The sequence below is a fragment of the Lutra lutra genome, chromosome X (genome assembly GCF_902655055.1).
Source record: "Lutra lutra chromosome X, mLutLut1.2, whole genome shotgun sequence".
NCBI lineage: Eukaryota > Metazoa > Chordata > Mammalia > Carnivora > Mustelidae > Lutra > Lutra lutra.
Genome location: NC_062296.1, coordinates 27,962,319 through 27,987,168, shown reverse-complemented (window position 1 = coordinate 27,987,168; position 24,850 = coordinate 27,962,319). Strand labels below are relative to the sequence as shown.

At 50.7% G+C, this 24,850-nt stretch overlaps 1 protein-coding gene across 3 annotated transcripts in view; it reads left to right on the top strand.

Annotated features, from left to right (window-relative positions):
• Positions 1-330: 330 nt before the first annotated feature.
• The window catches only part of SLC25A43 (solute carrier family 25 member 43), a 43,314-nt gene continuing 18,794 nt past the window's right edge, over positions 331-24,850 (top strand). For 2 of the 3 annotated variants that reach the window (XR_007124788.1, XM_047716059.1), the window contains exons 1-3: positions 474-1,074; positions 9,132-9,373; positions 12,356-12,528. Coding sequence is in view for 2 of the 3 variants with exons in the window: in XM_047716059.1 (XP_047572015.1) it covers positions 800-1,074; positions 9,132-9,373; positions 12,356-12,528 (690 nt within the window). In the remaining variant the exon portion in view is untranslated. Of the gene's footprint in view, positions 438-473; positions 1,075-9,131; positions 9,374-12,355; positions 12,529-24,850 lie in introns of those variants that run through there. The other variant, XM_047716060.1, reaches the window with a different exon arrangement.

The window sequence follows — 24,850 nt, the reverse complement described above, 5'->3', positions numbered from 1 at the left end:
GTTCATTTAATCCTCACAACAACCCCTAGAGAAAGAAACTATAGATGAAGCAACTGAGGCACAGAGAGGGGTTGGACTGACCTCCCCCAAGGTCACACAGCTGGTGAGCTGCCAAGATGCCAAGGCACGTTCCAGGGTCCAGACCACCGCCAGAGCCTCTCCAACCGAGGGCAGTAGCTGAGGTCATGCCCATTAAGGGCTCTCTTGAGGATTCAGTGAGTTCACGCACGGGAAGCCCAATGCTGGACAAGTGTGATAGGTGCCGCGGCGTGAGAGGTTTCTTTTCCCCTCCTGCCCTGCGCACTTGGCACGGCTGGGCCGCTTCTTGGGATCGGAGGGAGGGGAGCCCAGGCCAGGGGTGGAATGTGGAAGGAGCTTGGAAGGGTGGTAAACAAGAGAGGGGAGGCGGCGCGGGGTCGGGGAGCGCGGAAGACCCGGTAAGCCAGAAGCAGAGCCTGCGGGGCCTGCGGGGCCTGGAATTCTCCAGGGCTCACAGAACGCCGCCCGCCGCAGAGCCCAGGGGAAGGGCGCGGCCTCGGCCCCGGGGCGGCCTCCCCAGCCCCAGCCCCAGCCCCAACCCCGAGGCCCGCGCGCGGGCGAGCAGCCGGCTTCCCGATCCGGCCGCGGCCCGCCCCACGTCGGGCGGGGCCCCGAGCCGCGCGGCGCGACGGGCCGGGCCGGGCCGGGCCGGGCCGGGCCGTCCGCCGGGAGCCCGCCGGGAGCCGCAGTCCCGAGCCACGCGGTCCCCCGGGGTCGGGGTGGGGAGGGGGGGGTGCCGGGCCCTGGCGGCCGGAGCGGGATGGCGACGTGGCGGCGGGACGGCCGGCTGACGGGCGGCCAGCGGCTGCTGTGCGCGGGCGTGGCGGGGACGCTCAGCCTCAGCCTCACCGCGCCGCTCGAGCTCGTCACGGTGCTGGCCCAGGTCGGCGCCGCGCGGGGCCAGGCCCGGGGGCCGTGGGCCGCGGGGCTCCGGGTGTGGCGCGCTGAGGGGCCCCGGGCCCTGTGGAAGGGGAACGCGGTGGCGTGCCTGCGCCTCTTCCCCTGCAGCGCCGTGCAGCTCGCCGCCTACCGCAAGTAAGAGCCGGGCGCGGCGCGGCGGGGCGGGCCCGGGAGGGGAGGGGGCGCCGCGGGGAGGGGGCGACACCGCCCTGCTTCCCGGGATCGGCCTCGGGACGGGGGGCGCGTCGCGGCGAGCCGCGGCCTCCTTCCGGATCGCGCGGGAGCCCCTCGGGGCAGTCGGGCCAGGACGCGGCACCTGCGCAGGCCCTGGGGTGCACTGCGGGGCCTCCCCGGCCCGCCAGGTGCCGTTTTGCGGAGCGCAGCCCCCCGCGCAGAGAGGCTCCGGGAGTTGGACCGGCGAGGAGGGGGAATGGGGCAAAAGGAGATTGGGGGAGGGAAGGAATGAAGGCCTGTCCGGAGGGACGGCTTCCTGCCCATTCCCACCCTCCACTAACTTGGAAATGTTGCGTTGGCTGGCTCAGGAGAGCGACCGTTCGGAAGGTGTGTGTGTGCAATTGTGCCTTCGTCGGCAAAGCCTCAGAGGAAAGTGCTTGGCGGGAGGGGGGCGGGGGAGGGCAACCCATGGCCACAAAAGGCCACAGATTTCAGCTCCCCCCCCCCACCCCCGCCAATGAAGCTTGGCCTTTAGGGCCCAACAGAGGTCCCCCAACTTACTGTCTCACCCCACCCTCTGCCCACTGGCCTCATTCTTTGTGCATTTTCCACCCAACAACAGCTGCTTCTTCCGAAGCTATCTAAACATGCAAATGCCAGATGAGTCTTCAAGGGTCCCTCAGAGCTCAGAGATATTTGCGTTTTCACCGAAACAAGCCTCGAAGAATGAAATGGTACTGATGGAGCTTCAGGAAGAGAGGATGTTTCTGACTTGACCGGGGGCTCCCTGTGTGCCTCATTCCGTGGGCACAGTGCCAACTCTGAGGACTGGCCTTGGCTTTGAATTAGACAGACAGCTCACAGTCTTCACCACCTAGTTGAACCCTTGGAGGCTCAGTCAGGATTCTCACCATTGGTGCTGGAAGGCTCACCAGGCAGCTGACAAGCTGGATGGAATTTTCCTTCTCACTTGAGTCCTCTTGGCCCGCCCACATTTCACCTAGGCTGGGGAGGAGTTCCCTTCTCTGCCCCTGAGGAGGAAAGGTAGGGAGATCCTGAGGCGTTTGTCTCCAGGCTCTCTTTCCTCCTCAGCAACAGCTGGCTTATGTCTGTAAACAGTCCTCTCCACACGGTGGTATGGAAATCTGCCTTTGGAATGTAGGCCGAGGATTAGGAGACCAAACTTTACAGGCGGGTTTCAGTATTGTGGCTTGTCGGGTAATCACCGCCTGAGAAGAAGACCTTTTCCTCTGTCCAAGATTCTTCTTCTAGTCGGACGAAGAATTCAATGGACGTGAGACAGGCTCCCAGGAGAAAATCAAACTTCATTTCCTCCGTGTGGGCAATCCACACACACATGAGTTTCCCAAGACAGGCAAAAGGAGGTATAGGTGTCCTTCTGAGCGGAGGAGGAGGAGGTAGGGGTCTGGGACTTCAAAGGGAAGGAATGCAAATCACAGCAGGATGAAAGAGAGCAAATGTTTGGTAAGTGTTGGCTGGGCCACTTGGAAACAGGGAACAGAGAGGAATTTTAACCTTTGCTAAACTCCTCCCTACCACCCCTAATTCTTGCCTTTTTTTTTTAAAGATTTTATTTATTTATTTGACAGAGAGAAAGATCACAAGTAGGCAGAGAAGCAGGCAGAGAGAGAGGGGGAAGCAGGCTCCCTGCTGAGCAGAGAGCCCTATGCGGGGCTCGATCCCAGGACTCCGGGATCATGACCTGAGCCTAAGGCAGAGGCCTTAACCCACTGAGCCACCCAGGCACCCCTAATTCTTGCCTTATTGATGGTCTTCCTGGAGCAGGTCGTCTAAAGGCTTTTCAAGCTGTTGCGGGGGGAGGTCAGAGTTTCTGCCCGAGTCTTGGGCCGTGATTGTTTTCTGCTCAAGATAATCTCTACCACACTATTGTTGCCCATCATGGGGGAGGCCTGTCCTTGGCCCCGACACCGCCTAGTATATATACATCATTCGATTTTGTTAACGGCCTAATTGAAATATATTTGACCTATAAAAAAAATATATAAAACTTGATGTTTTGCTGTGCATATATATGATGAAATGATCACCGCAATCAAGCTGATCAGTATAGCCATCACTGCTTAGTTACCCTTGGCTGGGTGTGTGCACATCATTGGATTTTGGTAAGGTCCATCTGGTGGGAAGTATCGTGCCCATTTTCCAGATACAGAATTGGGCTCAGACTGGCCCCACCATTCCTCAGTGATAGGGCTGAGAGCCCCATCAGCTGACCTTCTGCCTCCAAATCCATAACTCTACTACACCCTGCTGCGTTTCTCTCTGTGTTCATTTGGAACTAATAACAGCCAGGCCTCCTTAAGTACCTGCTGGGACGAAAGGGGCATGTTCCCGGGGCCCCAGGGCTTACAGAGGAACAGAAGAATGGAAGATTATTGTGTCCACAGCATGTGGCTGAGTGCTACAGAAATCCACGTTTCTGGGACGCCTGGCTGGCTCATTCAGTACAGCATGCAGCTTGATCTCGGGGTTGTGAGTTCAAGCCCCACATTAGGTGTAGAGATTACTTAAAAATGAAATCTTTATTTTTTTTTTAAAGATTTGATTCATTTATTTGAGAGAGGGAGGGAGAGAACACAAGTGGGGTGAGAGGCAGAGGGAGAAGCAGACTCCCCGCTGAGCAGGGAGCCCGATGCCATGCTCGATCCTGGGACTCCGGGATCATGACCTGAGCTGAAAGGCCGACGCCCAGCCAACTTGAGCCACCCAGGTGCCCCAGAAATGAAATCTTTAAAAGAAAACAGATTCACACTTCTGAGGAGGAGGAGATGTGAGGACCTCACAGAGGAGAAAAACCACCTGGCTTTGGTCTGGGGAGATGCGTAGGAGTTTGCTGGGCACAGATGGAGAGAAAGATAGAAAGATGATAGGTAACGTCATGAGCCAAGGCACAGAGGTGGGTAGGCATGCGGCAGGACTGGAACACAGGGTGTGTCTACAGCAGCATTGGGAAGTCCAGCCAGAAAAGCAGGTTGGAATGCCATCTCAGAGGGCCGGGTTAAGGACTTTGGACTTTGTTCAGTGTGGCCAATGTTAGCTGTGGGAGATTTTTGAGGAGGTGGTGGTGGTGGGGAGGTGATGATTAGAGCAACTCAACAGGAATTACTGTCACTTGGTGGCAGGGTACGATGACTAGAGAGGAGGAAGACCAAGGGTGGCTGGGCCAGTTAGGAACCTGTTGCACTGGTCCATGTGGCAGCTGCGGGCACCTGACGTAGACTGGTGGCTGGTGACTGGGAGAGGAAGAAAGAGTTCCCAGGTCTAAGTTTGCTAATAATGTTTCCTGTGAGATTATTTTCCTCCTGGAAACTAAAAGGGAGTATTTCAGTGAATGGCTGGGCATAGAAAGCAAAGTGGTTGGCTAATCATGGTGCTAGCCTTCCTACACAGAGATGATACCACTGGTCCATCCTTACACTGACTCATCTCTACTCTTTCCTGGCTGTGAGTTTGCAGAAACAGTTGGCTAAGGGTAATGGTATAAAGCCTAGGATCGGGGGTTTGAACAAAGCGTAAACATGGAGAATGTTCAGGAAATGGAGTGATTAATTGACTTGTCCCCAAAGAGAATTAATGGCAGAGCTGGAACTGGAAACGGGTCTTCTGGCTTCTTAGTCCAGGGCTCTGCCCACCATTGTGATGCTGATACGTCTGCTCCCTTGGATTTATGATCAAAAGTCCACTGGGTAGAGTCTATTAGGAGCTGGGCCCTGGCAATAAATAGAGCGGAACACAGCGGCCAGCTGTCAGATCCATCGACCAGTGGATCTTCCTCCAGCTTTACTGGACAACTACTTGTCGAGCTGTATAGACGTTGGTTGGTGTCCCTGCAGCTCTGGAATAGTTCGGAACCAGCCCCACTTTCTTACTGTATAACCACTCCAGGAGCTCGTGTTCAGCTGGGTGGCAGTTCTAACTCCGGATACCAGGGGTGGGGGCGGGGCGGGGGTGTGTGATAGCCTGTGGCTGAAAGGAAGGGGTTACTGCTGTTCACCAGCTTAGCCAGTCTTTCTGGGAAAAGCTTCTGTGCATGGGGGGCGGGGGTGGCAGGGAAGAGCAGAAAGGGGAACACCGCTACCCCAGCCAATCAGACAAGAGCTGAAAGGGCGGGGCAGGGCAGGATGACTTCACTGATGACTGATGGCCTATTAGGGTCACCTGCCTTGACTCTGCAGTTCCCAGAGGAAGGGTTGGTGGTCCTTGTCTCTACCGGATGATAAGAGTCTAAGAAGAAAGGACTTGCTTTGGTTCTTTGGAATTTTGTCTATTTGATAGTAAGACCCGACTTTATAAACCAACCTGCCGTGAGACAGGGTTCCTGTTCCTCGTCCATCAAGTTGTTCCGAGAACCCAGGGCTTTGTTCCTCTCCCGTTGTCCCTCTCCACCAACTGCTTTCTCAGGACTGTAGAGCTCTGTTAGGACCTCTGCTGAGTGCGAGCACAGTTGTGTGGTGCATAGTGCATAGTAGAAGTTCGATAAATGAGTCTGGAAGTGGCCAAGTGGGATAGGGAAGAAGGCGAGGCAATGAGAAGGAACGGTGTTTCTTTGGCATTTCAGACTCCCACCGTCATCTGGATTGTTCCAACTGGCTGCAGACCATCCGGCCGGTCAAGCATGTCCATTTCCTCTGTCTCCCCTGCCCCTCCTCAGGCTCCCCTCCAACTCGACTGGCCCTGGGGGAGAGAAAAGGCAGGAACAAGGAAGCGTGCAGGCAGTGAGGCAGGCCGGTGGCCCATTGACAAGGCCCAGCTTTAGTGACCTGCATCTTTCAGAAGTAGCTGGTTAACTCATGACTGTTTTTTTTTCTTTTATGACTGTTTCAATTAGTGCAGTTAACAGTAGTCAACAACAGTTTGACAAAATGAAGACTTTCCTAGAGCTTGAAAGAGATGCTTTTATCTTTTTTTTATCTTTTTTTTTTTTTTTAGGATTTTAGTTATTGGAGAGAGAAAGAGTGAACGGGCAGGGGCAGTGGCAGAGGGAGAGGGAGAAGCAGACTCCCTGCTGAGTGGGGAACCTGACGCGGGGCTTGATCCCAGAACCCTGAGATCATGACCTGAGCTGAAGGCAGACGCTTAACTGAGCCGCCCAGGTACCCCTTGAAAGAGATGCCTGTGATCATTGAGTGTTTACTTGGGAGCAAAGGGTTGGTCCTAGGACTCCTTAAATGATTTCACCTGAATACCCACGTGTCTTATTTATCACACAGAGGGCCCCGGCTTGCTGCCAGGCTAAAGGAACAGGACATGCACCTCTTTATGGGAGACTTGAAAACCAGAGAACCGGGGATGGTCTGAAAAGATACAGCGTGCCTGGGTGGCTCAGTCTTTAAGTTTCTGCCTTCGGCTCAGATCATGAGCCCAGGGTCCTGGGATGGAGCCCCACATCCTGCTGCCTGCTCGGCGGGGAGTCTGCTTCTCCCTCTCCCTCTACCCTTCCCCCCCAACTTGTGTGTGCGCCCCCGCTCTCTCAAATAAATAAAATCTTGAAAAAGATATAATACTTTTTTAAAGCCTAGCCCTGTTCATTTTCCTTTTACTCAAACCCTCACTATTCCTTCCCTCTCCCCTATCCCATTCTCTAGTAGAAAATACTATTTTTCCTGGTTTCCAAGCCCTTCTTGATTTTGTCCTCATCAGGAAGGAGTAAAATTCCTTTGCCTCCTGGGCGGGGAATGTGTACCATGTAAAAGTGCCCTTTGAACAATTTCTGCCGAGATTGGTCCTGACTGCTTCCAAAAAGAGGGACCACAACAGTCTTCCTGGCTTGCATTTGGAAAAGTCCACCAAAGCCATTATAACGCTGTAAAGAAGCACAAAGAAGAGTGCCCATGTACCCACCATCCTGAAGTAACAGCATGAAAGACAGCATCAAAGATACTTCAAGTATCTTTTTTTAAAAAACAATTTTTTAAAAGATTTTATTTATTTATTTGACAGACAGGGATCGTTAAGTAGGCAGAGAGGCAGGCAGAGAGAGAGGGGGAAGCAGGCTCCCTGCTGAGCAGAGAGCCCAATGTGGGGCTCGATCCCAGCACCCTGGGATCATGACCCGAGCCAAAGGCAAAGGCTTTAACCCATTGAGCCACCCAGGCACCCCTCAAGTATCTTTTTTTAATACAAAGAAATAAAAGGTTCCAGAGAAAGAAGTCCCGTTCATTCCGATTCCCTTCCCCCCCCTCCATCTTCCCGAGGGCCTATTTAATACTTCTCTATTTTTTTTAAGATTTTATTTATTTATTTGAGAGAGCACAAGAGCAGGGTGAGAGGCAGAAGAAGAAGCAGACTCCCCGCTGAGCAGGGAGCCCGCCGAGGGGCTTGATCCCAGAATCCTGGGACCACGATCTGAGCCAAAGGTAGACACTTCACCCACTGAGCCACCCAGGCATCCCTGTTGACACTTTTTAAAATACGTAGCTATATCCATCCATGAATAATACAAGGTATGCTTTTATGGGTATGTTTCTTCATTTAAATAGATGGTTGTCATACACTGTAAGTCACCCTGCAGCTTGCTGTTTTCGCTCAACTTTATGCTTTTAGGATTATCCGTATGAATACCTAGCCTCAAGCTCATTGAAGCTGTAGTTGTACGATTGCTCTAATTTACCCATTCCCCTACGAATGGACTTTTAGGTTGTCTGACTTTTCACACGAACACACAATGTTGTATTGTCTGCACGTGTGTGTGGGCAAGAGCTCCTCTAGGATGTGTACCTAGAAATGGAATGGCTGGAGTGGAAGGAGGCATTCTTTCAGTTGTGCTAGATACTACAAAGGGGCTGGACCAATTGACATTTCTGCCAGCGGAGATGGGAACACTCCCATCTCCATCTCCACGTGTCCTGCCCATCACTTGATACTGTCAGACTTTTTCATCTTTGCCAGTCTGCTGGGTGAGAAGTGGTATCTTGTTTGTACTGGTCATTTCCCAGGGAACTAGCAGGGGTGCCGCATCTTCCCTTATAACTGTTAAACCAGTCCATATTTTTAAAGATGTTATTTATTTATTTATTTGAGAGAGAGAAAGAGCACAAGCAGGCGGAGGGGCAGAGCAAGGAGGAGAAGGAGAAGCAGACTCCCTGCTGAGCAGGGACTCCTATGCAGGCTCAGTGGGACCCTGGGATCATGACCTGAACCGAAATCCGATGCTTAACTGACTGAGCCACCCAGGCGTCCAAACCAAGATATTTTTTAAACTCAATTATTGGGGCGGGGTAGGGGGAGGGCGCTGGGTGGCTCAGTTGGTTGAGCGTCTGCCTTCAGCTTGGGTCATGTTCCTAGAGTCCTGGGATCGAGCCCCACATTGGGCTCCCTGCTCCATGGGGAGTCTCCTCCCTCTGACCTCTCCCATCTCATGCTCTCTCTCATACTCTCTCTCTCTATCAAATAAATAAATAAAATCTTAAAAAATAAAAATAAATAAACTCAATTACTGGGAGGGAAGGGAGGGGCATGACGCCTGGCTGGCTCAGTTGGTAGAGCATGAGACTCTTGGTCTCGGGTTGTGAGTTCAAGCCCCACGTTGGACATAGAGGCTTTAAAACAAACAAACAAAAAGAAACCTTAGTTACTGAGGATGCTCAAAGTCATCATTTCATGCAGTTTCATTTCTTTTAAGTTTCAAGAGAACCAAAGGAGCACATTCTAGTTCAGTATTTGCCAAGTACTCCTGTTCATTTATACCCCACCGGCAAGCCAGGATTGAGAGTTACACAGATAAAGGGGGAAATGCTCAAAATGAAGTGGGAAGAACTTAAGGTAGACATAAAGAACAAAGGCATCTCCTTATAGCTCACGAAATTCTATTAAGATAGTAGAATTGAATGTGCTATTCATGAATCCTAATACATTGATATAGTAATTTTCACTTTGTAAAACATTTCCAAATGCTGGGAGATACTGTAAGAAGTGGTATAGAACACTCAGGCACAATCCAGAGCTGATTCTCTTGGGTTTTTCCTCCTTTTTTCTCCTAGGTTTGTCATACTCTTCACGGATGACCTGGGCCATATTTCCCAGTGGAGCTCCATCATGGCTGGGAGTCTTGCAGGCATGGTTTCCACCATTGTGATGTACCCTACAGACCTCATCAAAACCCGGTTGATTGTGCAGAACTTGCTCGAACCATCTTACAGAGGGATCCTCCATGCTTTTTCTACTGTTTATCAACAGGAAGGGCTCCTAGCCCTGTATCGAGGGGTTTCCCTTACTGTTCTAGGTAAGATGGAACTTTTCACCTTGTCCAAGGAAAGGTTGTGTTCTTTGGTATAGATGAATATTGTATACCTTTGTTTGTAACCAGTTAAATGTGGTTTTTTAAGGGCAAGTTCCTGTGGATTCAATCCATGTGGAGCCAATTAGCTTCATTCTATTCCTTAGCCACATACCCTCTACCCTGCTCCTAACTTTGGCCAGTCACATCCCAGGGAGGGGAGGAAGGGAGAGTGAAGGTGGCTCAGCCCAAACTGATAGGAAGATAATCTCACACACCCCATCTGACTGCGGGAAAGAGACTCAGCCTGCATACAGACATATGTGAGCACAACCAGGTAGCAAGCATACCTTCCATGGTCTCTGGAACCTTTGCCAAGACCACACATGCACGAGTCACCGGAGTCCCCCAATTGCCAAACCCGGCAGACTCTCACCTGATATCGGACCTTTGTTGCAGCATCTAATGAGACTGACCACCCCTTCTCCTGGAAGCCTGGCTTCTAGGAGCCCACCAACTCCTGGATGTCTTTCCCAGCTCTCCAGCAGCTTTGTCTTATCCAGCTGATCTGATGCTGCTAGCCCCCCACATGTCACTGTTCCCTCAGGGCTCCTTCCTTGGCTTTCTTTTCACCCTCCATCCCCACCCCAGGTGGCCTCAGCTAAGCTCATGGCTTAACCAAGCATCATGATACTCTAAGGACTCCCAGCCTCTGTAACAACAGTGACTACCATTTACTGGTGCCCTCTTTGTGCCCCGCACCATGCTGAACGCCTGGCGTACAGTTTCTCACTGAAGCCTCAGCTTACAGACAAGGAAGTAGATGCTCAGGGACTGAGGACTGAGGGACTTGCCTGAGATCACATAGGTAGGAAGTGGAAGAACCTAGCGATGTAACTCCAGAGCCCTCTGTCTTAACCACTGACTGCTACCAATTCCCAATGGCAGGACGAGTACCTGCTATTGGACACCTTCACCTGCTGCTCCCGGGGCACATCCAGCTCGAGACTAAACCCGACGTCCTCGTTAGGCTCACACCTGCTCCTCCTGGGTTCCCTAAAGAACGCGACCACCTGCCTTTCACCCAGTGGCCCAAGCCGGAAGAAACCTAGAACAGCTTCAGCTCCTCTCCTCTCTCCGCTGTGGCTTCCGGCTTCCGGCTTCCAGCACCAAGTACTGTCAGTTTGACCACTCCACTCTCCATCTGTTGCCCTCCTCCTTCCCCACCTCCCTCTGCCCTCATCCTCATGCTTCCCACAGACACTTACAAGAGGTTTCTACAGGGTCCCAGTCCCAGGCACTGCTGCCAGGGCCTGGTGACCTTCTGAAACCTCATTCTTCTGTCCTCTGTTCCAGCCCTCCCTGACTCCTGAGATACAGGGAAAGGCCCAAATTCCTTATGACGCACCATTAGATCCTTCATACCTGGCCCCGGTCGGCCCGGCCCCCCTCACCTCCTGCCGTCCCTCCCCTGGCACTCATGCCCCAGCCATCCAGAAACACTTGCAATTTCCTGGAAACACCACTCCCTTTGCACCTGCTGTTCCCTCTGCCTGGACTGCCTGTTAGCTCTCCCAATGTCTGGTGAACTCCTGCTCAATCCTCAAGACCCAGTGGGCAAGTTTTTTCTTCTGTGAAGTCCTTCCTGATGCCCTAGGTAAAATTAATCCCTCTGGTCCTTGTGTGCTTAAAGCACTTTGTACCGCCATCCCACCCTGGCCAATTAGCACACACATCAGCTGTCTGTCTCCTCCAGGAATCAGCTCTTTGTAGAGCTGTAGCCTCTATGGCTCTTTGTATTCCCAGCACCCAGCATAGGGCCGAGCACATCACATAAACTCCACAAATATTTTCTGAATGAAGGTAAACAGGGGGGTTGGTACTTCATTTGCAATGTGTTTATTAAATAGATACTGCCTTTTCCTCAAGATAAAGTTAGCTGATGCTAGCCTCTGATGCTAGCCTCTCTTTTAAATCTTATTTCGACAGAGAAATTTAGCTCCTCTGTAAACCTAAGATAGCTCCCAAAGTTTCTGGAAGTTTCTTGAAAACTGCACTACCTACTTGACATCTTTTCCTGGACCCTGATATGGCCACATCATTCCCCAAAGCAAGGTCAAGTGCCCTCGCTCACCAGAACAGTCTCGCTTTCTAGTTCACACAGACTGTCTCCTCCTCACCCAGAGACCAGTCCCTCCTAGCCTTGGAAACCTGGTGAAGTGCCACTCCCTGTTTCCTCTATGAGAGTGATCTCCCCCCCGCCGCCCAAGATTTTATTTTATTTTTTTAAAAGATTTTATTTATTTATTTGACAGACAGAGATCACAAGTAGGCAGAGAGAGAGGAAGGGAAGCAGGCTCCCCACTGAGCAGAGAGCCCAATGCGGGGCTTGATCCCAGGACCCCGGGATCATGACCTGAGCCGAAGGCAGAGGCTTTAACCCACTGAGCCACCCAGGTGCCCCCCAAGATTTTATTTTTTAAAAAAATTTCTGACACTACACTCAGAAGTTATAAGAATCAAAAATACCCACACACCCACCATCCGGACGCTCCAGTTAACACATGGCTTTATCATGTACGTGTCCATCCCTCTGGCCATTCATCGGTCCATCTTACATATTTCTGGATGACTTCCACGTAATTTGCTGACATCAATGCCCTCCACCCCTCCACCGTTCAACATGTGTCTCCCAAACTAGAGTTCGATATTTGTTTGCGGTTCTTTGTAAAGTAAAATTTGTATACAGCAAAGTGCACCAACCTTGAGTGAACTGTTTGATGCATTTTGACAGATAACACACCCCCTATCCAAAGGAAGCACCTTATTGTCACCGAAGAAAAGTTGCTTCAGGCAGCTCTGGCTGGAGTGCTAACCCTAACCCGGAGCCAGTCCTGTTTACTTGCCTGGGATTCCCCAAAGCGTTTGTGCTCTCAAGCCAGCGGCGCTGGAGACAGCAGCAGCCTCTTCCTGGCCTTCTTTTCGCAGGTGCTCTGCCCTTCTCTGCTGGCTCCCTTCTAGTTTACATGAACCTGGAGAAACTCTGGAATGGACCCCGAGATCGGTTCTCACCCCTCCAGAACTTCGTCAATGTCTGCCTGGCCGCTGCCGTAACCCAGACCCTCTCCTTTCCTTTCGACACAGTGAAGAGAAAGATGCAGGTGAGGAGTTACTTGGGGGAGCAGGGGACATCAGGTAGGAGGGATGCCTTGCTGTGCTCGGGGGCGGTAGCAGCTGCAAAGTACAGTGACCGTGGGTGATGCCAGGTTTCCAGGGAGCTCGTGAAAGCTCACACAAATACGATGCAACCCCCCCAACACACACACACACACACACACACACACACTCCACTGGCATTTCTGCTTCTAAACTCGAGGCTGCTGGCTCGAGCCCAAGCAGCCTCCCTGTTCCCATACTCTGCTTTTTTAGGTCTTTGATGAAGCCTCCAGATGAAGCCCACTTTTCTTTCCTCTCTTCCTTAAAGCTGTCTCAGTGAAAGAGACTCTAACTTCTAACTTGTCTCTCTGCTGGCTCGGTTACCCTGGCTTCCCCTTGCGGCTTTCTTGGCTAGATTTGGGCCTCTCCTTCCTCAGCACTGAAAAGTCTGAAAGGGCTGATCTCAACCTATAAAGAAAAACTGCTTTCAGAACAATTAACACATCACAGTGATCCCCCAACTCTTCTACCCCCCCCATCCATCTCACTTCATTTCTCCAGGTTGTATTCGTTTCCTGTCCTTGGTCCAAACAAACGATGGTCACATTATTGTAATTATAATGTAGATGTAAGTTTAGCGCCTACTTAGTGCACGTCTATTCACAAAAACCATTATTCCCAATTTTTTAAGACTTTATTTATTTGAGAGAGAGAGAGAGATGCCTCGAGACAGCATGATAGGGGGGAAGGGGCAGAGGGAGAGGGAGAAGCAGGCTCCCCACTGAGCAGAGTCCCATGTGGGGCTCCATCCCAGGACCCTGGGATCATGACCTGAGCACCACAAAAGCAGACGCTTAACTGACTGAGCCACCCAGGCACCCCTATTATTCCTAATGTTAAAAGTAATGTACTTACCCTTAAAATGGTCAGTTTTATGTTACGAATGTTTTACCACAATCACTTCTGGGCCTTTTGGCTAATATCAAGTGTAGTATGAATGTTTTGCCACAATAAAAAGAAGTAATGCACATAGATTATAGAAAATTGGGGACACACAGAAAGGTATAAAAAAGAAAATAATTGGGGCATCTGGGTGGCTCAGTGGGTTAAGCCTCTGCCTTCGGCTTGGGTCATGATCTCAAGGTCCTGGGATCGAGCCCCGCACTAGGCTCTCTGCTCGGCGGGGAGCCTGCTTCCTACTCTCTCTGCCTGCCTCTCTGCCTACTTGTGATCTCTGTCAAGTAAATAAATAAAAAAATCTTTTAAAAAATTGCTTATAAACCCAACACCTATGCACAATGATTCATAGTTTCTCTGCATACTTGTATGTGTGAACAGGTACATATGTATGTGCATGATAGGTGAGATACATGTCTATGGGAGAGTTTGTTGTTTTCAAAATTGTGTTCCCACCGTATATAAATTAGTATCCTATTTATTTCCACTATTGCCCCAGGCCATCAAGTATTGAGAATACCTTTTTAGATTTTCACGTAATAGTCCACAGTATGGATGTCCCATGGGTATTTTTAAAAAAAACAATGATTTCTTCCACAAAGTGCTGCTGGCTTGAATTTTTTTTTCTTTTTTAAGATTTTATTTATTTGACAGAGAGAAATCACAAGTAAGCAGAGAGGCAGGCAGAGAGAGAGGAGGAAGCAGGCTCCCTGCTGAGCAGAAAGCCCGATTCGGGGCTCGAACCCAGGACCTGGGATCATGACCTGAGCCGAAGGCAGCGGCTTAACCCACTGAGCCACCCAGGTGCCCCTGCTGGCTTGAATTTTAACACGTGGGTGTCGGCAGGGCCGTGCCCCATTTGAAGTCTGTAGGGGAGGTTGCTTCCTTGTCTCTGCTAGCTTCTAGTTGCCCTAAGCATTCCTTGGTTTGTGGCTGCGTAACATCCATCTCTGCCTCCACTGTGCCATAAATAACAATTTTTCAGTTTTTAAATATTTAGGCTATTTCTTATTCATCAGTATGATAACATTGCAGTGAAAACCCCTGTATTTTTTTTTTTCTCACATCTGTGATGGCACCCTTCAGCTTTATTCCTACAAATGGACTTAGAGTTCACAAGATAAAAAGAGTTCTGGGACACCTGGATGACTCAGTTGGTTAAGCATCTGACTTTTTTTTTTTAAGACTTTATTTATTTATTTGAGAGAGAGAGAGTGTGTGAGAGAGCACAAGAGCGGGGAAGGTCACAGGGAGAAGCAGCCCAATGCGGGGCTCAATCTGGGACTACAGGATCATGACCTGAGCCGAAGGCAGCCCCTTAACCGACTGAGCCACCCAGGCTCCCCGAAGCACCTGACTCTTGATCCCAGCTCAGGTCTTGATCTCAGGGTATGAGTTCGCCCAGCATGGAGCCCACTTAAAATAAATTTTAAAAAAGATAAATATAATTCTGAGGCTCTCAATGAACTGTGCACCCCAGAAAGGCTGTAAGTTTACACTTGCACCATCTGTGAGGGAGTGGTTCATCTCCTCAGCAATCATCAGCAATGATTAATAACACTTTTCCATTTTTTTTAACCACAACACTCTACTATAAACTGGAGTAAGATACCCTAGAAGTGAGTATTTGGGAGTAAACTTGATCATCTCTTCCCTGGTATGGAAACCTTCTTGCAATAGATACTCATAGCTTCAACAACAAGCTTTAAAATAAATGCAAAGTCATGATGGTTATAAAAAAAAAAAAAATCCCACGGCATCTGAGTGGCTCAGTCATTAAGCATCTGCCTTCATTCAGCTCAAGTCATGATCCCAGGGTACTGGGATCAAGCCCCGAATTGGGCTCCCTGCTGGGCAGGGAGCCTGCTTCTCCCTCTCCCACTACCCCTGCTTCTGTTCCCTCTCTCACTGTGTCCCTCTTTGTCAAATAAATAAATAAAATCTTTTTTTAAAAATCCCAAAGAGCTAATTACATGGTTTTCATAAAATATGATCAGCATCCAATTATGAATAACATCATAAATATCATCCAAAGGGTGATAGGAAGTGAATTCTTAGGGTGGCGGCCAAGTGTGATTTTACAGGCATTAATAAATATAATAATACCTTGTCCACCCTACTTTAAAAAAAAAAGTAACTCAGGTGCGTGGGTGGCTCAGTTGGTTAAGTGGCTGCCTTCAGCTCAGGTCATGATCCCAGGGTCCTGGGATCAAGTCCCGAATCAGGCTCCCTGCTCAACGGAGAGCCTGCTTTTCCCTCTCCCTCTGCCTGCCGCTCTGCCTACTTGTGATCTCCTCTCTGTCAAATAAATAAATAAGATCTTTTAAAAAATAAAAAATAAAAGTAACTCACTAGATAGAACCACATGAGAACATTTTCAATGAGAACATGCAGTGCTTCCTCTGGCCATTAGATGTCGCTGCAGTAAATGGAGCGTTTTGGAGCGCTCCGGGTATTAGCCCTGCCGCCAGTGATTTCTGTCCAGCTAACAAGCTCCTAATCCCTTCTCGAAATACACCTTCAGTTTGGAGGACGAGTAGCCTGGAAACAACAAAATAACCCAAATTCTGCTGTGGGGTTTTTTCCCTGCAAAGCACACGGTGCAGCTTCTCCGAGAGCTTCAGTAGCAGTCTCCCCACAACGCAAGGTTTAACAGCAGAATTTATAAAGAGGGAACTGTGTAGGGCAGCCAAGCTGCTCCGAACTGAGCACACTTTATGGTAATATCTGCATTCCCCTGGTCTTTCCTCCTTGCACTGCCCTTCAGGAAGCAAACCAGCGTCGGGTGTCTGTTAGATAACCAGCTGGACAGGGAATTTTTCCCAGCTCTCGCACCGACTGGCCACTTTGTCTAAATGTCTCATTCTCCTAATGACACAGGCACACAGACACACACACACACACACACACACACACACACACACACAATCAGTCTGCCCGTTTAGTGCCGCATCAGGTTGGAACTCTCTTGAACATTAACGACAATAATCAGAAGTCTTCCTGAACCAGCTGAGCCCTTCCTTCACCATGCTTCCACTCATTTTATTCCTTTCTCTTTTTCTTCCACTGGCTCCTGACTGGCATGCTAGAGAATGGGGAGGTAAATAAATTATGTATGTGCGTGTTTTGATGCAACAGTTTCGGGTGGGAAATGGGGGATAGGTCAGCCCTGCACAAAGGGAATGAGGCGCCCCCCACCAACCCGGTGTGCTTTTCACCCTGCCTGAAAATCGCCTTCACTGCACTTCGGGGCCTCGTGGCTCAAGCTCTTTTGGGTATGACCTGACCTGTTCATACGCATTATCTCCCACGCCTGGCCCGGAGCGTGGGCCTGAAATGGACTGTATTGAGAGAAAAGCGGGAAGGGTAAAACAGTGATGGAGCTTAATTTGTCTGATTAATCTGTGGGCCCCGACTAAGGACCAGGGGCGTCCTGAGCAAAGGGTTCTCTGGACAGGCATACGTGGAAGAGAGAGGGAGAAAAGCAGCCCTGAAACTCCAGGGAGCAGCCGAGAACATGGGAGCCTTGGAGCCCCCGGTGGGCCCTCAGACGATGGGGTGGGAGGCACCAGGCAAAAGCCTGGTCCCCTCTCCCCACCCCCCGCAACTCTGTCCCCCTCCCCTACAGCCCATGTTAGGTGTCTCCGTTTCATCAAATATAAAACCAAGTGTCCTCCTGTTGCTCGCTACCCCAGGGGACTTTGACCCCATCAAGGCTCACAAGGCGAGCAGGATTAGGCCAGGTCAGCATTGCAACTGAAGGACAAAGGTAGCATCCAAGTGGCACAGCTGACTGAGCAGAACACACACGGTCCCCGAGCGAAGAGAGGCCCCAGCCCTGTTCAAACAGAGATGCTGAACCTGCCCGAGATGCTTAACACCTCGGGCAGCCCACACCAAATTGGGCGCCCTCCTGGTTTCTCATGGTCAAGTCCCTGTCCTCAGCTCCAACCGACGCTTCTCAAGACCAGCTGCACGGTGCCGTCTTGGCTAGCACCTCCACGCTGTCAACTCTGACTTCATGTGTGTCAAACTGAACTCTTCTTCCCCCAAAACTTGCTGCCCAGTGTTTTCCTTTTCAGTGCCATCACCCCAGCACCGAGTCACACAGGCTGGAAGTTCAGAAGTTGTCTTTGACTCTTTGTCTTGCCCCTCCCCCAGGTATCCTCAAGCCCAGTTGGTTCCTGGTGCCTAGTCCTCCCACACTGGTCTTTCTTTTTGGCTTTGTCCCTGCCCTAATCTAGGACCTTGTCAACTCCTCTCATTGGTCTCCAGGTTTAATTCTAAAAATGACCATAAGCATGGAGCGCTAAAGAAATACGTCCATTATCTTATTATCATCTTACTGACTCCTTAAAACAGCCCTACAAAGCAGGTACCATTCATATCAGGCCCATTTTGCAGATGAGAAAACAGAGGCACTGAAAAGGTGTGTAGCCTGCCCAAGTCCACCCGCCCAGTAACTGAGCCGAGATTTAAGACCAGGTAGCTTGTCTCCACGGCCGGCACTCACTTCAGTCCCTCCAGCTCCAGCCGGTGGCTCCTGCCAGACCGGGTCTCTTAAGATCTGCCTGTGTTCTGTCCTTCCTTATTGCCCCAAGAGAGTAAAAGCTGAGGCCGAGCCCCTTGGCCTCGCATGTGGCCCTTACCCACTTTGCCACCCTCATTGCACAGGAGTCCTGTATTAGGAGTTGCAAAATCAAATGCCAACAAGAACTTGGCAGTAACGCGAAGAAAAAATGAAAAAAAAAAAAAAAAGCGGGGAAACCCAGATGACATGCACTCACCCACCAAAGACAGCTTTCATAGGCGTTCTCAGTCATCACAGGCTTTCAGCTTGCAAAGCATTCTGGAGAGCTAACTTGTTCTGTGCTGGCAAAATGTGATTAGCATCTAAATACCGATGGGGGGGCGGGGATAAAGCCGGCCAGTGGAGGCCAAGACCAGTGCCTCTTCTCCAAGGGTTTTATGCCGTTTTGAAACGTGGGCTCAGTTTTTCTAGGGAGATGAAAATCCCAGTTTTTCTGTAAAATCTCCCAATTTCTCAAGTGTCAGCAAATCCAAATTGTTGAATCGCACGTGGGCTAACTAAAACACACCTTTTTATAAACTCTTCTCTATTCAAGCCTCCAGTTCCGCCAAAGGGATCTTGGTCCCCTCCCCACAGCACCCTAAAGAATAAATGAGTGTATTTCACATTCCTGTCACCTCCGCCTTGGAGCATCTGTCTTCATCTTAAAGGCTCCCCTGAGATTTGCTTCAGTGCTGCCTGGCTCTTCTGACGGAGGGTAGCTTGTATCTGTTGGTTTTGTTTGGTAAATGAATCGGCTTTTTCCCCACCTCCAAACAACTTGATGAAGGCAGGTGTCTCGCCCTTGCAGAACCAGTGGGGGCATTCCAGGAGGAAGGGACTGGGGGGCCGGAGAAGCCCAGTTAACTCACAGTGTGCTCTAACAACTGTGGATGCTTGGTTTTCACACACACCCCCACCCCGCCCAGGGTATAGTTATTTTGTTCCAAGAGTTTTGTGGGTGAGTAATCCCTCTTAAATGATGCCCGTTCGTCTACAAGTGCCCTCTGAGCCAGCCGGTTGAATTTCCTTAGCCTTTCCCCACGTGTCCCACCTTCTCCCTTGTCCACACCATTGTCTCACCCTGTCAGTGCTGCCCGCTTCTGAATGCCTGTAGCTCACTCACACTGTGGCTTTCTTCTGGCTCATGTCACATGCTTCCTGCTGTCACAGTCCTCGGTGCCATGATTCCCTCGACGCTGCAAGCTCTTCGCCTTTGGGAAGCATGGCTTACCCCTTTGTGTATCCCCGCAGCACGCTGGCTCCTGTAGCAGGCACTTGATACTTGTTAAAAAATGAATGAAGTTCAGGGCTGCTTAGGAGAGCTCACTGTCTGTGAGCACAGAATTGAACCTTAGCTGCCTCGGGGCGAGCTCCAATTCAGGTGCTCGTTCCTAGCCATGCTGGAGGTGAAAAGAGCTTTCCCCTTCGCCGGCCTGCTGCCCTAGGTAAACCTCTCTCATCCTCGCTCTGACACCGCGCGATCTTCAATCGCTTACCTTAGCAGTCAGGCTCTGCGTCCCGCAACCCAAACAGCTATGCGCATTTCAACATGGGCAGATAGGCGCGAAGGACAAAGGAAAACCATTCTGACACCGTTCTGATGTCCAGCCCCTCTTCACGGCAACCTCCCGCTGCCTGTACGGTGCCTAGAAGTGCACGACACATCACAGCCTCATAGAACTTGTATTTGTTTATTTGTTGATTTCAGCAAAGGGGACCTGAGGTAAATGAATGGGGTCTAAATCTGTGCTCTCTTGTAATGGGGATGCTTTTGTCACGAGTAAGGGTGGGGACAAAATATGTCTGGCGGAGGGAATGAAAGGAAAGCCTTCCTTTGGAATGAGAAATTATAAGGACCTCAGAGTAACTACCATTTACTGGTCATTTAATATGCACGATGCAGTTTATTATCCCATTTCATCCTCTGTTGACCCTGTGGAATAAGTGCCGGTATGATTCCTATCCTCTAGATGAGGAAATGAGGCACAGAGAATGTTAGCTACTTTCCCAACAGCCTCACAGCCAGCAAGCAGTAGAGCTGGGATTGAACACCTGTCTCTCCTTCCTCCAGCGCATGCTTTACCCTCCAGGAAGAAAGACCAGGGGCTTGCTCCTAGATGCTAGGTAATCTGTTCATTCCTTGCCCTGGGCACAGGAGTAGAGGACTAGAGAGAAGGAGACCTGACTTTGACAATTGGGAGCTCACAGGCTCAGTGCAAGAGTGGTTGGGAAGAAAAAAAAAAAAACCAACAGTGATGTGCAAGCTCAGAAAGAGACAGGCAAGAGCCTGGCTTTGGTCAGGAAGTGGTTAACTCAAGTTAGGGTTGGGGGGCAGTCTTCAGAAAACCAGAGCTGCCCAGGGCCCCTGCTTTTAGTCCCTGGCAACCTGACAATGGAAGGCTTGAAGCCAGCAGATGGGAATTTGGAGCATAGATCATTCCGTAGCCGTGGCCTTCTGGCTGGCCACAAAGTGACCATGGCCGTTGGGAGGCACTGGCTCTCCGAGCCCCTGAGGGTGCAGGCACAAAGTCCCGGGAGGGGAAAGTAAATTACCATCACACCTCCTAGGAAGTGCTAACAGGTTTCAGGTTTTCTGCGTAGCTCAACATTTCTTGGTTGACACAGCATCCATTCTCAGGAGGGACAGAGCTCCATTTCCCCAGCCGAGCTGCCTCACCTGGCCGCAAGTACGAACACTGGCGTTCTAACCCCTCGGGGGCGTGGGAGAGGATGGGGACGTTACCTCTGCCTCCTTGCCTTGTCAACTTCTTGCTGTCTCCCGGCTTAATTTGGGGTGTGGCCCCTCTGGGCACTACCCTCTGTCTCAGGTAGTTGTCGGGCGGGATCAGGCAGGACATCCCTTAGGCGAGGCGGCTCTGTCTGAGCATTGTTGTTCGGCTGTGGGGAAAGGAGACCTCTCCCCCTTGTTTTCCCAAAAGGTGGAGAGCGCCCTAAATACTTGAGGGACCGCAGTTGTTGATCATGGAAACAAGACTGTCCCCAGAGCGCCGGCGAGGAGGGAGGAGCCTGCCTAATAACACTCTTGTAAAATTACTCTGCCCTTCTCTCCTGACCTGAGCTGGCTTACTCCTTTCACAAGATCTAGTCTGGGAAGCAGAGTGGCCGCCCCGGGCTAAGCAGGCTTCTCCGAGCTCTAGCGAAATAGTAAGAGCAGCCCTGATGGGGGAGATGACCCCCCCTCACCCATCCCCCCTCCGCAATGGTTGGGAGGGAGGAGGTAGGGGAAAGGGAAAGGAGGGTCCCAAAAAGGCCTCCTGTCAGCCAGGAGAGACAGCAGCTCCTGCTGAGGGGACACCCCCCCCCCAACCTGGCCTCAAGCCAGCTCAGAAACACAGGCAGCCCCAGTCGTCCCCTCCCTTCCCCCATGGAGCTGTTGCCTCTTTGGTTCTGACAGCTGGGCTCCTCTGAAAGCTCCAGCGGGCAGACCCGCTCAGCGGTCAAGGGCGTGGGCTTAGGATGTTGGCCCTGGCCCTCCTCCTCCCCGCCCCCCCGCCACGACCCCAAGTGAGCTGCCTGGCCTCTCAGGGCCTCATCCTCCTCGTCTGAAAACCATGGGGACAAGTGTCGCACCTGACGCACACACGGGAGAGAGCTCCAGAGTGGGTTCACGCAGATACAGAGCTGAACACATAACCCACACTTGATGAGGCCGAGGTGCTAGCTTTATTGTTGCCGAAGCATCTCTTCAGAATCTGATGAGCACCATAAAAGCCAGCCCAGGTGTGCTTCTGTCTCTCTGATTGCTAGAAACACACAAAGGGCTAGCCAGCCTCACAAAACCTCAAAGGACCCTCGAACTCTCTAGATGGAGCTGAGGATGGCGGGAGAGTTCATTACTCATCCGTGCGGCACGCCGGGCAGGCAGGCATTTACCTGGAGGCCCCATGTGCAAGCACCGCGCAGAGCTCTATGTTCCCAGCCTCCTGAAAACGCTCTTGCAGTCTCTTCCCTCAGCCATCAACTGCTTCCCCCTCCACCAGGGTAACACTAGTGGGCTCTTCGGGGCCACTACTGCTGCCACGACCTCAGCCTGGGTAGCTCCACTCGCCTCCCAATGGCTTCCTCCAGTCTGGCCCAGCTGCGCACCCCCCACCCCCCACCCAGCGCGTGCACACGCACACGCCACCTGGCTCTCTCTCCCCGCTCGCCCCAAGCATAGCTCTAACCTGCGGGCCCTTTGCTCTCCTCCCCACCGTTACTGCTACCGCGGTCTTTCTGGGCAGTGAGTTGGTCCCCTGGTCTGCTGAGAGGGGAGGCACATGCGGCCGCGGGAGTGGAGTAGCCGGCTGGCAGGTGGCCCATGCTGGGGACCATCACCCACGCCCGCCTGTGCAGACACCCCCACCACGGAGCCGGGGGCGCTTCCCAGCTATGTGAGAACAACTCCTGGGGGTCGGGCTCTGCCAAGAGAAACTTGGGCCACGTGGTTCCCAGGACAGAAACGTCCTTTTATGGGGCACCTGGGGGGCTCAGTCGGTTACGAGTCTGCCTTTGGCTCAGGTCATGATCTCAGGGTCTTGGGATCGAATCCCACGTCAAGCTCCCTGCTCAGCAGGGAGTCTGCTCTTCCCTCTGCCTGCTGTTCCCCCAACTTGTGCTCTCTCTCTGACAAAATCAAGGAAGGAAGGTCCTTTTACTGCAATATGATTGGAGCTTTTAGCCCTTTTCGATCAATGAAGCACTTTTTTATTAATATTTTTCTTTGTATGTAAAGGAGGAACCGTAACCCTCCGTAGCTGTACATATAACCCTTTCCTCCTAAAGAGGAGTCAGTCAGTGCTCCTATATTTTTCATTTTTTGTCAAAGCAGGAAGTAAATAACTTTAGAACTGTTAAATACATAAATAAAGTGAATAAAGTTTAGTGTTCAAAAAAAATTTTTTTTTTTATTATTGGGGATGGGCCAAAAGACAGAAGCTTCCCGCACAACTGCCTTCAGCATATACACCCTCAGACAGTGTGGGACGTGGACAGCTTGGTCCTCAGGCTGTGTCTGACACGTCCATGGAGGATAAAAGTTGTTTCCAATAACAAACAAGAGGTTCTGGAAGCGCCTGTTTGCTCCAGCTGGAAGACTCCCCCCCCCCCTTTTCTTCTTTCCTCTCCTTTTAAACGCTCTTTTTTAAACCAAGACTTGATTTTTTGACCAGTTTTAGGTTCAGAGAAAAATTGAGAGAAAGGTACGGAGATTTCCCACACACACCCTGCCCCACCACATACACAGTCTCCCCATTATCAACAACCCCCCACCATAGGGGTACGTCTGTCACAACTGACGAGTGCACACTGACACATCGTCATCCCCTCAAGCCCATGCTTTACCTGGCGGCTCACTCACGGGGTTGGACACTCTCTGGGTTTGGACAAATGTATAATGATGTATACCCACCATTCTAGTGTACAGAGAATTTCTCTGCCTACCCGTTGACCACCCCAAGCCCCTTAAAGCACTGATCTTTTTGCTGTCTCCATAGTTTTGCCTTTTCCAGAATATCATATAGTTGGAATCATATGGTATTATATAGACTTTTTTCCATTTGTTTGTTTGTTTGTTTGTTTTAAGTAAACTCTACCCCAGTGTGGGACTCGAACTCACTGTGTGGGACTCGAACTCACGATCCTGAGATCAAGAGTCGCATCCACTCCTGACCGAGGCAGCCAGGCGCCCCCTCAGTATCCAAACTTTCCAGACGTGCTTCTTCCACATAGGAAGATGCATTTAAGGTTCCTCCATGTCTTCTCATGCCTCGAAGCCTTACTTCTTTTTCATGCTAAATAATATTTCATTGTCGGGATATGGCTTATGTCTGCATTCCCATACTGACAAAGGACCTCCTGTTGCTTCCAAGCATTAGCAATTATGAACGAAGCTTCTTTAAAAGTCCACATGCAGGCTTTTGTGTGGACTTAAGTTTTCAACTCCTTTAGGCAAATCCCAAGATCGGATTTAGTCAGTGCAGCCACTAGGCCATGTGTAAGGGTATGTTCAGTTTCATACGAAACCACCAAACTGTCTTGCAAAGTGGCTGTAGCAGTTGGCATTGCCACCAGCAGTGAATGAAAGTTCCGATCACTCCACACGTCAGCAGTGCTCAGCGGCGTCAGCGTCCTGGATTTTGGCCATTCTAATAGTTGTGTAGTAGTATCTCACTGCTCCTTTAACTTGCATCTCTGTGATGACAGAGTATAAGGAGCATCTTTTCCTGATGAGATCTCTGGTGAGGTGTCCAGGCCTTAGGCCCATTTTTTAATCGGGTTGTTTGTTTTCTTATTGTTGAGTTTTAAGAGTTCCTTGTATATTTCAGATAATGGTCCTTTATCAGATGCATCTTCTGCAGATATGTTCTCCCAGTTTGTGGCTCGTCTTCACATTTTCTTTTAAAATTAAATTATTCTACCTTCTGCATAGGTCACATGGGCATATGGTAGAAAATCCATAAGGTACGAAGAGTATACGTTGGAAAGGAAGGTTTCCCGGACCTTTGTCCCCTGGCCTCTCAGTTCTCTGCAGACAGCGCTTCCCAGTATCTCAGCTGAATCTTTCAAAGATGGCCTATGCAAAGACAGACATACATATGCATGCACATTCATGTTCTGTTTTTAGATCATCAGCGACATAGACTCTTCCAGGCCATTTTTTTTTCACCTCCCAGTGTATCTCGGAGATGGCACCGTATCAGCCAGCGGGAGATGCCACATATTTTTAAATGGTGACACAGTGTTCCACGGTACCATGAGCTCTTTCTTTAACCAGCCCCCTGTTGGTGGACATTCAG